Source organism: Macaca fascicularis, chromosome 10 (genome assembly GCF_037993035.2).
Source record: "Macaca fascicularis isolate 582-1 chromosome 10, T2T-MFA8v1.1".
Lineage (NCBI taxonomy): Eukaryota > Metazoa > Chordata > Mammalia > Primates > Cercopithecidae > Macaca > Macaca fascicularis.
This window is the reverse complement of record NC_088384.1, coordinates 35,212,568-35,224,947: the sequence shown is the minus strand read 5'-3', so window position 1 is coordinate 35,224,947 and position 12,380 is coordinate 35,212,568. Positions and strand designations below refer to the sequence as shown.

General features: G+C 40.9%; 1 protein-coding gene across 1 annotated transcript in view; it reads left to right on the top strand.

Annotated features, from left to right (window-relative positions):
* Nucleotides 1-12,380, top strand: part of LOC102117684 (uncharacterized) — a 130,809-nt gene that overhangs the window by 103,881 nt on the left and 14,548 nt on the right. The window contains exon 5 of the mRNA XM_074003170.1: nt 7,773-7,904. Coding sequence (XP_073859271.1) covers nt 7,773-7,904 — 132 coding nt within the window. The remainder of the gene's footprint in view (nt 1-7,772; nt 7,905-12,380) is intronic.

The window sequence follows — 12,380 nt, the reverse complement described above, 5'->3', positions numbered from 1 at the left end:
AGGCAGCCATAAAAAAGGATGAGTTCATATCCTTTGTAGGGACATGGATGCAGCTGGAAACTATCATTCTCAGCAAACTATGGCAAGAACAGAAAACCAAACACTGCATGTTCTCACTCATAGGTGGGAATTGAACAATGAGAACACTTGGACACAGGAAGGGGACCATCACACACTGGGGCCTGTGGTGGGGTGGGGGCAGTGGGGAGGGATAGCATTAGGAGATATACCTAATGTACATGACGAGTTAACGGGTGCAGCACAGCAACATGGCATATGTATACATATGTAACAAACCTGCACTTTGTGCACATGTACCCTAGAACTTAAAGTATAATTTAAAAAAAAAAAAAACCTCAGGGATTGGTGAATTTACCAGGAAACTATATTTTATGAAGGTAATAAACACGTCTTTGATAAAAATTTAAAAAAAAAAAACCATTTCATGTTCCACAAGAGATATTGCTTAGGGGTCAAGTGAACAGGTTGTGAAGCAAGAATTAAATTTAAATACCAACCCTCTCAGTGAGCAGCTGAGTGACTTTGAGGAAGTAAATGTGCATCTCTGAGCATGAGGTTTTTCTTATTTAAAATGCACTACAAAAAAGTGCCAGCTTCACACAAAAACATGTATGCAAATGTACGTAGCAGCTTTACTCAAAATAGCCAAAACCTGGAGACAACTCAGGTTTTGAAAGGCCTGGAGATGCCTTTCAATGGGCAAATGGTTAAACAAAAACTGAGCTACACCCACAACATGGAATACTGTTCTGCAACAAAAAGACAAAAAGGATCAAACCATTGATACACACAACTTGGATGAGTCTCTAGAGAATTATGCCAAAAAAAACCCAACAGTCCCAAACAGTTGTACAGTATTTAATTATATTTATATAACACGCTTGAAACAACAAAATTATAAAAACAGGGAACAGCAAGGGGTTAGGGAGTGGGGAGAGGAGAGGAAAAGAGAAGGAGGAGGTGGATGTGGTTATAGAAGAGCAACATCAGAGATCTTCCTGATGTGCTGGTGAATGTATAGGCCTACATATGTGATAAAACTACATAAAAATAAATATATATACACACACACAAGTACAAGTGAAATGAGAGATCTGAAGATTGGTGGATTGTATCAATGTCAGGATTCTGGCTGAGATACTGAACTATAGTTTGCAAGATGTTGCCACTATGGAAAACTAGTAAAGAGTACAGGGGCATCAATCTGTATTATTTTTTATAACTGCATGCAAGCCCACAAATATCTTAAAATGAAAAGTTAACTTAAAAAAGACTGCCCTCATAGGCTTTCTGTGAGGATCAAATGAGATAGTATTTAGGGAAGAAAATTCACTCAGCAAATGTTTATTGACTCCTCTCACCTGTCCAGGCACTGTGTGAATGCTGAGCTTACAGTAGGGAACAAGGTTCACACTATAATAGAATTTTACTCTAGTATAGTGTCACATAAAAGCAAACTGATCTTTTTAATCATACTTTAAGTTCTAGGGTACATGTCCACAATGTGTAGGTTTGTTACATATGTACACAGGTGCCATGTTGGTGTGCTGCACCCGTTAACTCATCATTTATATTAGTTATATCTCCTAATGCTATCCTTCCCCCCTATAGGCCCTGGCGTATGATGTTCCCCTTCCTGTGTCCAAGTGTTCTCATTGTTCAGTTCCCACCTATGAGTGAGAACAGGCGGTATTTGGTTTTCTGTTCTTGTGATAGTTTGCTGAAAATGATGGTTTCCAGCTGCATCCATGTCCCTACAAAGCACATGAACTCATCCTTTTTTATAGCTACATAGCATTCCATGGTGTATATGTGCCACATTTTCTTAATCCATTTGGGTTGATTCCAAGTCTTTGCTATTGTGACTAGTGCCACAATAAACATACATGCGCATTTGTCTTTATAGCAGCATGATTTATAATCCTTTGGGTATATACCCAGTAATGGGATGGCTGGGTCAAATGATATTTCTAGTTCTAGATCCTTGAGGAATCACCACACTGTTTTCCGCAATGGTTGAACTAGTTTACAGTCCCATCAATAGTGTAAAAGTGTTCCTATTTCTCCACATCCTCTCCAGCACCTGTTGTTTCCTGACTTTTTAATGGTTGCCATTCTAATGGTGTGAGATGGTATCTCATCATGGTTTTGATTTGCATTTCTCTGATGGCAAGTGATGATGAGTATTTTTTCACGTATTTGTTGGCTGTATATGTGTCTTCTTTTGAGAAGTGTCTGTTCATATCCATTGCCCACTTTTTGATGGGGTTGTTTGTTTTTCTCTTGTAAATTTGTTTGAGTTCTTTGTAGGTTCTGGATATTAGCCCTTTGTCACATGAGTAGATTGCAAAAATTTTCTCCCATTCTGTAGGTTGCCTGTTCACTCTGATGGTAGTTTCTTTTGCTGTACAGAAGCTCTTTAGTTTAATTAGATCCCATTTGTCAATTTTGGCTTTTGTTGCCATTGCTTTTGGTGTTTTAGACATGAAGTCCTTGCCCATGCCTATGTCCTGAATGGTATTACCTAGGTTTTCCTCTAGGGTTTTTATGGTTTTATGTCTAACATTTAAGTCTCTAATCCATCTTGAATTAATTTCCGTTTAAGGAGTAAGGAAAGGATCCACTTTTAGCTTTCTACTTATGGCCAGCCAATTTTCCCAGCACCATTTATTAAATAGGGAATCCTTTCCTCATTTCTTGTTTTTGTCAGGTTTGTCAAAGACCAGATGGCTGTAGATGTGTGGTATTATTTCTGAGGACTCTGTTCTGTTCCATTGGTCTAGATCTCTGTTTTGGTACCAGTACCATGCTGTTTTGGTTACTGTAGCCTTGTAGTATAGTTTGAAGTCAGGTAGCGTGATGCCTCCAGCTTTGTTCTTTTGGCTTAGGATAGTCTTGGCAAGGCTCTTTTTTGGTGCCATATGAACTTTAAAGCAGTTTTTTCCAATTCTGTGAAGAAAGTCATTGGTAGCTTAATGGGGATGGCATTGAATCTATAAATTACCTTGGGCAGTATGGCCATTTTCACAATATTGATTCTTCCTACCCATGAGCATGGTATGTTCTTCCATTTGTTTGTGTCCTCTTTTATTTCACTGAGCAGTGGTTTGTAGTTCTTCTTGAAGAGGTCCTTTACATCCCTTGTAAGTTGGATTCCTAGGTATTTTATTCTCTTTGAAGTTATTGTGAATGGGAGTTCATTCATGATTTGGCTCTTTGTCTGTTACTGGTGTATAAGAATGCTTGTGATTTCTGCACATTGATTTTGTATCCTGAGACTTTGCTGAAGTTGCTTATGAGCTTAAGGAGATTTTGGGCTGAGACAATGGGCTTTTCTAAATATACAATCATGTCACCTGCAGACAAGGACAATTTGACTTCTTCTTTTCCTAATTGAATACCCTTTATTTCCTTCTCTTGCCTGATTGCCCTGGCCAGAACTTCCAATACTATGTTGAATAGGAGTGGTGAGAGAGGGCATCCCTGTCTTGTGCCAGATTTCAAAGGGAATGCTCCCAGTGTTTGCCCATTCAGTATGATATTGGTTGTGGGTTTGTCATAATAGCTCTTATTATTTTGAGATTTGTTCCATCAATACCGAATTTATTGAGAGTTTTTAGCATGAAGGGCTGTTGAATTTTGTCAAATGTCTTTTCTGCATCTATTGAGATAATCATGTGGTTTTTGACTTTGGTTCTGTTTATATGCTGGATTACGTTTATTAATTTGTGTATGTTGAACCAGCCTTGCGTCACAGGAATGAAGCCCACTTGATCATAGTGCATAAGCTTTTTGATATACTGCTGGATTTGGTTTGCCAGTATTTTTTGAGGATTTTTGCATCGATGTTCAACAGGGATATTGGTCTAAAATTCTCTTTTTTGTTGTATCTCTGCCAGGCTTTGGTATCAGGATGATGCTGGCCTCATAAAATGAGTTAGGGAGGATTCCCTCTTTTTCTATTGATTGGAATAGTTTCAGAAGGAATGGTATCAGCTCCTCCTTGTACCTCTGGTGGAATTTGGCTGTGAATCCATCTGGTTCTGGACTTTTTTTGGTTGGTCGGCTATTAATTATTGCCTCAATTTCAGAGCCTGCTATTGGTATATTCAGGGATTCGACTTCTTCCTGGTTTAGTCTTGGGAGAGTGTATGTGTCCAGGAATTTATCCATTTCTTCTAGGTTTTCTAGTTTATTTGTGGAGAGGTGTTTATAGTATTCTCTGACAGTAGATTGTATTTCTGTGGGGTCGGTGGTGATATCCCCTTTATCATTTTTTATTGTGTCTATTTGATTCTTCTCTCTTTTCCTCTTTATTAATCTTGCTAGCAGTCTATCAATTTTGTTGATCTTTTCAAAAAAGCCAGCTCCTGGATTCGTTGATTTTTTTCAAGGGTTTTTTTGTGTCTCTATCTCCTTCAGTTCTGCTCTGATCTTAGTTATTTCTTGCCTTCTGCTAGCTTTTGAATGTGTTTGCTCTTGCTTCTCTAGTTCTTTTAATTGTGATGTTATGGTGTCAATTTTAGATCTTTCCTTCTTTCTCTTGTGGGCATTTAGTGCTATACATTTCCCTCTACACACTGCTTTAAATGTGGCCCAGAGATTCTGGTATGTTGTACATTTGTTCTCATTGGTTCCAAAGAACATGTTTATTTCTGCAGCAGGTTGTTCAGTTTCCATGTAGTTGAGCGGTTTTGATTGAGTTTCTTAGTCCTGAGTTCTAGTTTGATTACACTGTGGTCTGAGAGACAGTTTGTTATAATTTCTGTTCTTTTACATTTGCTGAGGAGTGCTTTATTTCCAACTATGTGGTCAATTTTGGAATAAGTGTGATGTGGTGCTGAGAAGAATGTATATTCTGTTGATTTGGGGTAGAGAGTTCTGTAGATGTCTATTAGGTCTGCTTGCTGCAGAGCTGAGTTCAATTCCTGGATATCCTTGTTAACTTTCTGTCTCGTTGATCTGTCTACTGTTGACAGTGGGGTGTTAAAGTCTCCCATTATTATTGTATGGCAGTCTAAGTCTCTTTGTAGGTCTCTAAGGACTTGCTTTATGAATCTGGGTGCTCCTGTATTGGGTGCATATATATTTAGGATAGTTAGCTCTTCTTGTTGAATTGATCCCTTTACCATTATGTAATGGCCTTCTTTGTCTCTTTGATCTTTGTTGGTTTAAAGTCTGTTTTATCAGAGACGAGGATTGCAACCCCTGCCTTTTTTTGTTTTCCATTTGCTTAGTAAATCTTCCTCCATCCCTTTATTTTGAGCCTATGTGTGGCTCTGCATGTGAGATAGGTCTCCTGAATACAGCACAGTGATGGGTCTTGACTCTTTTTCCAATTTGCCAGTCTGTGTTTTTTAATTGGAGCATTTAGCCCATTTACATTTAAGGTTAATATTGTTATGTGTGAACTTGATCCTGTCATTATGACATTGCTGGTTATTTTGCTCGTTAGTTGATGCAGTTTCTTCCTAGCATCGATGGTCTTTACATTTTGACATGGTTTTGCAATGGCTGGTACTGGTTGTTCCTTTCAGGTTTAGTACTTCCTTCAGGATCTCTTGTAAGGCAGGCCTGGTGGTGACAAAAATCTCTAAGCATTTGCTTATCTGTAAAGGATTTTATTTCTCCTTCACTTATTAAACTTAGTTTGACTGGATATGAAATTCTGGGTTGAAAATTCTTTTCTTTAAGAATGTTGAATATTGGCCCCCACTCTCTTCTGGCTTGTAGAATTTCTGCTGAGAGATCTGCTGTTAGTCTGATGGGCTTCCCTTTGTGGGTAACCCGGCCTTTCTCTCTGGCTGCCCTTAACATGTTTTCCTTCATTTCAACTTTGGTGAATCTGACAATGATGTGTCTTGTAGTTGCTCTTCTCGAGGAGTATCTTTGTGGCATTCTCTTTATTTCCTGAATTTGAATGTTGGCCTGCCTTGCTAGGTTTTGGAAGTTCTCCTGGATAATATCCTGCAGAGTGTTTTCCAACTTGGTTCCGTTCTCCCCGTCACTTTCAGGCACACTAATCAGATATAGATTTGGTCTTTTCACATAATCCCATATTTTTTGGAGGCTTTGTTCATTTCTTTTTACTCTTTTTTCTCTACACTTCTCTTTTTGCTTCATTTCATTCATTTGATCTTCAATCACTGATACTCTTTCTTCCAGTTGATTGAGTCAGTTACTGAAGCTTGTGCATTTGTCATGTAGTTCTTGTGTCATGGTTTTCATCTCTATCAGTTCATTTATGGACTCCTCTGCATTGTCTAGTTATCCATTCTTCCATTCTTTTTTCAAGGTTTTTAGTTTCTTTGCGCTGGGTACGTAGTTCCTCCTTTAGCTCTGAGAAGTTTGATCACTGAAGGCTTCTTCTCTCAACTCGTCAAAGCCATTCTCTGTCCAGCTTTGCTCCATTGCTGGCAATGAGCTGCATTCCTTTGGAGGGGGAGATGCAGTCTGATTTTTTGAATTTCCAGCTTTTCTGCACTGCTTTTTCCCCATCTTTGTGGTTTTATCTGCCTTTGGTCTTTGACGATGGTGACATACTGATGGGGTTTTGGTGTGGGTGTCCTTTTTGTTTGTTAGTTTTCCTTCTAACAGTCAGGACCCTCAGCTGCAGGTCTGTTGGAGTTTGCTTGAAGTCCACTCCAGACCTGTTTGCCCAGGTATCAGCAGCGGAGGCTGCAGAAGATAGAATATTGCTGAACAGCAAGTATTGCTGTCTGATTCTTGCTCTGGAAGCTTCGTCTCAGAGGTGTACCCAGCCGTGTGAGGTGTGAGGTGTCAAGTCTGCACCTAGTCAGGGATGTCTCCCAGTTAGGCTACTCAGGGGTCAGGGACCCACTTGGGCAGGCAGTCTGTCTGTTCTCAGATCTCAGTCTCCATGCTGGGCGAACCACTGCTCTCTTCAAAGCTGTCAGACACGGACATTTACATCTGCAGAGGTTTCTGCTGCTTTTTGTTTAGCTATGCCCTGTCCCCAGAGGTGGAATCTACAGAGGCAGGCAGGCCTCCTTGAGCTGCGGTGGGCTCCACCCAGTTTGAGTTTCCCGGTGGCTTTGTTTACCTACTTATGCCTCAGCAATGGCAGCCACCCCTCCCCCAGTCTCACTGCCGCCTTGCAGTTAGATCTCAGACTCTTGTGCTAGCAATGAGGGAGGCTCTGTGGGCATGGGATATAATCTCCTGGTGTGCCATTTGCTAAGACCCTTGGTAAAGCACCATATTAGGGTGGGAGTTACCTGATTTTCCAGGTGTTGTGTGTCTCAGTTTCCCTTGGGTAGGAAAAGGAATTCCCTTCCCCCTTGGGCTTCCCAGGTGAGGCAATGCCTTGCCCTGCTTCAGCTCTCACCGGTTGGGCTGCACCCACTGACCAGCACCAACTGTCCGACACACCCCAGTGAGATGAACTCGGTACCTCAGTTGAAAATGCAGAAATCACCCGTCTTCTGTGTTGCTCATGCTGGGAGCTGGAGGTTGGAGCTGTTCCTATTTGACCGTCTTGAATGCCCCTCTTCCAGCAAACTGATTTTTTTAATTTGTCATTGAAATTGGTTTAATCACAACCACTCATAGAACAGTAGCATGCATCGTGTGCCTACATGTAATGAAAATAGACTCAGAGAGATGGCAACATTTGCCCACGTACCAGGTAGAATTAGAGGCAGAATTCAAACCCAGATTGGAACCCGAGGTTGTGACTCATCATCTCTAAAGTCACTGCCTTCAACAAAGGAGCTCTCTTCTCTTTGCAGGGTAACCCAGAGAAGACAGCCAAAGTGGAATGTGGGGTCTACATTCTACAACACCAGGGACAGAGCAACTATGGATGAAGAGGGCTACATCTGGTTCCTGGGGAGGAGTCATGACACTATCAATGCCTCTGGGTAGGTGTGGCTGACGCCAGGCTGGCTGTTGTTGTCCTCACATGCCTTATGGGATCTTGCTTGCCCAGACAGTCTTTCATGCATTGGTAACAGGACCCTCAGCCCAATTTGAATACAGCCATGTCTACAGTGCCCTGATCCCAAGTTTTGGTGCACCTCCCTAACCCCTGCATACAGAAGACTCAATAAAAATGAAATTCAAGAGGGTCTTGAAGACATAATAAGACACTGTGCAATTTAGAGAAGGGGGAATGAGATTGAGAAGGGAGACTCTGTCTTGGTCCCCATAGGTTTGGGGAGCTTATTTCATGTTTGTGCTCCTCTAATACAGCACAAGATGTCACAGAACAAACATACTAATAATAATAATTAACCTTTAGCTATTGTTTATTTTTTATTATTATGAATATATTTATTATAAATCTATGAATACAATAAATCTATTAAGATAGATTATTATAAATCTATTATTATAATTATTTAGCTAACCTGGAGTACTATGTGAAAACACTGTTCTTAATTCTTTGTATAACTCACCTCTCAATGCTGGAAGGGAGATGCGATTATTACCCCTATTTTACTGATGAGGAAACTGGGTGACTGACCAGTGAAGAAATTTGCCTGAAGTCTCAAAGATAGCACAGGGTGCAATCCAGATATGAACTGAGGCAGGCTGGCTCTGAGCCTCTGTCCCTAACCCCTACATGATTTTTTAAAAGATACATTACACTACAGTAACAATTTCTCTTGGATATTTTAGAGAAATGGATGTGATTTTTTTTTAATTTCTAAAACATGATGTACTGGAAATTTGCAGAGAGTAGATTTTAAATGCTCTTACCACAAAAGAAAAAAAGAGGTAATTATGTGAGATAATGGATATACTGGTGCCTGAGTGTAGTAATCGTGTTACTATGTATATATACATCAAAACATCATGTTTTATGCCTTGAATATATATAATAAAAGCCAAAAATCATGCTGATACAATGGGAAATAGTGTGCAGAATTTGCACAAATGTTTAAGACCAAGTTTGAGGTTTCCAAGAGATTTTGTGTCTGGCGAAGCTGCATGGCCCAAGGGCCCAGGGAACTAAGCATTCGCCCTTCTTTGTTAATAAAGTCAGTGAGGCGAGAACCCCTGGGAGCACTGGAGTCTTTTATTTCTCAGCCTACGATGTCCAGGTCTTCAAATTTTGGGCTCATGGCACAGACAGATCAGGAGTCTCTGGCTCCCTATGACCTCTACCCTCTGTGCCAAAGGAAGCTGTGACTCTCCAAAGCAGGAGATTTGAGGACTTGGTTCACCCCAGCCCTGGTATCTGCCCCAGAACCCTTCATCCTCCTGGTACGGCCTTGGGCCTACAGAGGTGGAGCATGCTTTGGTGGACCACCCAGCAGTGGCAGAGTCAGCCATGGTGAGCAGCCCAGACCCGATTCAAGGGGAAGTGAGGAGAACACAGAGATCATCGTGTCCGTACATGGACACTAGGAAAGCAGATGCCAGGGAAACTTCCAGGCTTTACCTGGGCCACCTTAGGGGAAGGAGGGCATAGTGTGCATGTGCACTTACACAGTATAGTGACCTGGGGATACTGCGGCCTCTCTGTGGCTCTGAAGATAAAGATGACAGATTATATTTAGTGAGCACTTACTACATGCCAAATAATTTAACTGTCACAAAATGTAATAATCTAAGAGCTCTTCTACTCTTTATAGATGAGGAAGGAGGAGCAGAAGGAAGTTAAGTAACCTGTCCACATCACACAGCTAGCAAGGGGTGGAGCCAGAATGGCATTTCAGCAACGTGGCTGAAGAACAAACATGCATTTGTTTATTAAAAAGTGTTTATTGAGCACCTTCTATTTGCAAGGCCTTGTGCAATAAAATGGGGATAACACTACTAATATATGAATAATAAATTGTCAAGCATTATCAAATGCCCATTGGGTTACAGGCACAGGATTGCATATATAATAATAGTAAAAATAATGATGAAAGTACTGATGACAGGGATAATAATGTAAACTACCTGGATGTTTTATGTGTATTATCTCATGGAAGCTTTAAAGAAACCAAATGAGGAATGGTATCTTTATTGTTCCCATTTCACAGAGAAGGAAACTGAGGTTAAGGAGAGGTCAGGTAACTTTTCAAGGCATGGAGTGGACATTGGAAGTACAGGCATTTGCACCTGGTCCTCTGCTTTTCCAAAACCACTGTAGGGTCCAATGTCACCTTGTTTTTCCACTTATTCAGTAAATACTGACTTTTTACACTATGTAATAGGTTGACACTCATCATGAGCCTCTGCCCTCATTCTGCAGGTAGTGAAGGCATTTATTGTCCTGACCCCACACTTTCTGTCTCATGACAAGGGCCAGCTGACCAAGGAGCTGCAGCAGCATGTAAAGTCAGTGGCAGCCCCATATAAGTACCCGAGGAAGCTAAGTGAGGGCAGATGGAAGGGGTCAGTTCCCAGTACTTCTGCCCATGTCTCCTAGGGTGGTTGTGCAGGGGGAAGCTTGGACACTCACAGGAGTGGCTATTTTTTCTGCATAAGAAGCAATTTGGCTTAGGGATGGGGTGTTCTCTTAAAATGTATTTAAACTGACAAATTAGAAAATGATCTATTAAAAGCAAGGAGACTTATAGATAAATCCTAATTCAGGCGATTACAACAAATATTTCTTAAGCACTTTCTATATGCTGGCAATTATAAGAGTGTTTAAGATAAATCTAGTGTAAATGCTGAACTCAGAGTGAGTAAGAAAATGACAAATACTTATAGGACAACACATGGGATATTACAAGCACAAGTAGTGTTCTGAAATAACACAAAGGAGGGCATAATTAACACTGCAAGAGTTAGGAGGAGGTTCAAAGAGGAGGGCCTAGTGAGTAGGGATTTTCAAGATGCAAAGGACTAGAGGCGATGATGTGGAAAGAGGAAGAACCTCTCAAAACAAGATAACAGGGCTGGGCATGGTGGCTCACACCTGTAATCCCAGCACTATGAGAGGCTGAGGCAGGACGATCACTTGAGCCCAGGAATTCGAGACCAGCCTGAGTAACACAGCGAGAACCCTATTTCTATTTAAATAAGTTTAATATATATATAAAAAAAAAAGACAACAGAGTAAACAAGAAGCACTGAGGCATGAGGCAACATGACATGCAAAAGACAGTAAATTAGAACTAGTAACATAATTTCTAATGTCTCCAAATGATGAAAGTAGCATACAGCTCTTACAACTGACATGAGAAACTGCATTTAGTGACTTCAATCTTTGGTGGAAGTTCCTAGTGCGTGAAATGGAACAGATGAGAAAAGGCCTTGGTTCCTGTGCTGTGGGAATAGGGAACTGGTGAAGGGCTAAGTATCAGAGGATCTGTAATTCAGATAAATCACTCTGTTGGTAACCTGGAGGGTGAATTTGAGGAGAATGAGACTGGAGGCAGGAGCAAGGCAGTACCAGTGCAGGTGAAGAAAGAACATAGGTAGAACTTGGCCACCATTTAGAAAAGGTGAGAGGAGGAGCCGAAGAGAGGGAAACATGTGGGATCATGGCCAAGTTTCAGGCTGGAACAGGACAAATGGCAGAAGCATCCAATATTGAAAATAGAGTCAGAGGAGCCTTCTTGAGTGGAGGCGGGTAACAGGGCATTCTAGGACAGGATGTTTGAGATTTCTTGACTATCCAAGTGGAAAAGTCTTGGAAGCCTGAGGCCACACCAGAGCTCAGTGAGGGCAAGAAAATAGGGAGTGTGGAGTCATCAGCTTGCAGGTGACAGCCAAAGCCATTCTCCCACTTCAGGAGAGAAGCACATGAGCAAAGAGTTGGTGTCCTGGAGAACACCAACATCCCAAGTGAACTGAAAGAGGGAATTCAGAGGAGTGGCAGAGGGAAAATTAAATGGAAGAGTGTGCTGCAGAGATAGCACAGGGATGCAGGGCTTGATCTTTGGAGGCAGACTGCCTGAATGATGGTTTCCTTTTCTGTAAATGAGAGTAAAATTATCTACCCATGCATGGAAGAAAACCCTCAACAAACTAGAAACAGGAAGGAACTTCATCAACATGATGAAAAGCATCTGTGAAAACCTAGCAGTTAACAGATTTAATGGTGCAAGACTGAACGCTTTCCCCTAAGACTGGGAACAAGACAAGGATGGCCATGTTCAGTAGGTCTATTCAGCTTTGGTTCTGGCCAGGGTGATTAGGTGATTGATATATAAAAGGATCCAGATTTGAAAAGAAGACGTAAAACTGTCTTACTCCCACATGCATGATGTTGTATACAGAAAATCCTAAGGCATCCAGTTTAAAAAAAAAAAAAACTAGAACTAGTTCAGCAAGTTCACAAAATCAGCATACAAAAATCAGTTGTATTTCTGTACACTAGCAATGAAAAATCCAAAAATGAAATTCAGAAAAGTATTCCATTACAATAGCATCCCAAAGAATAAAATACT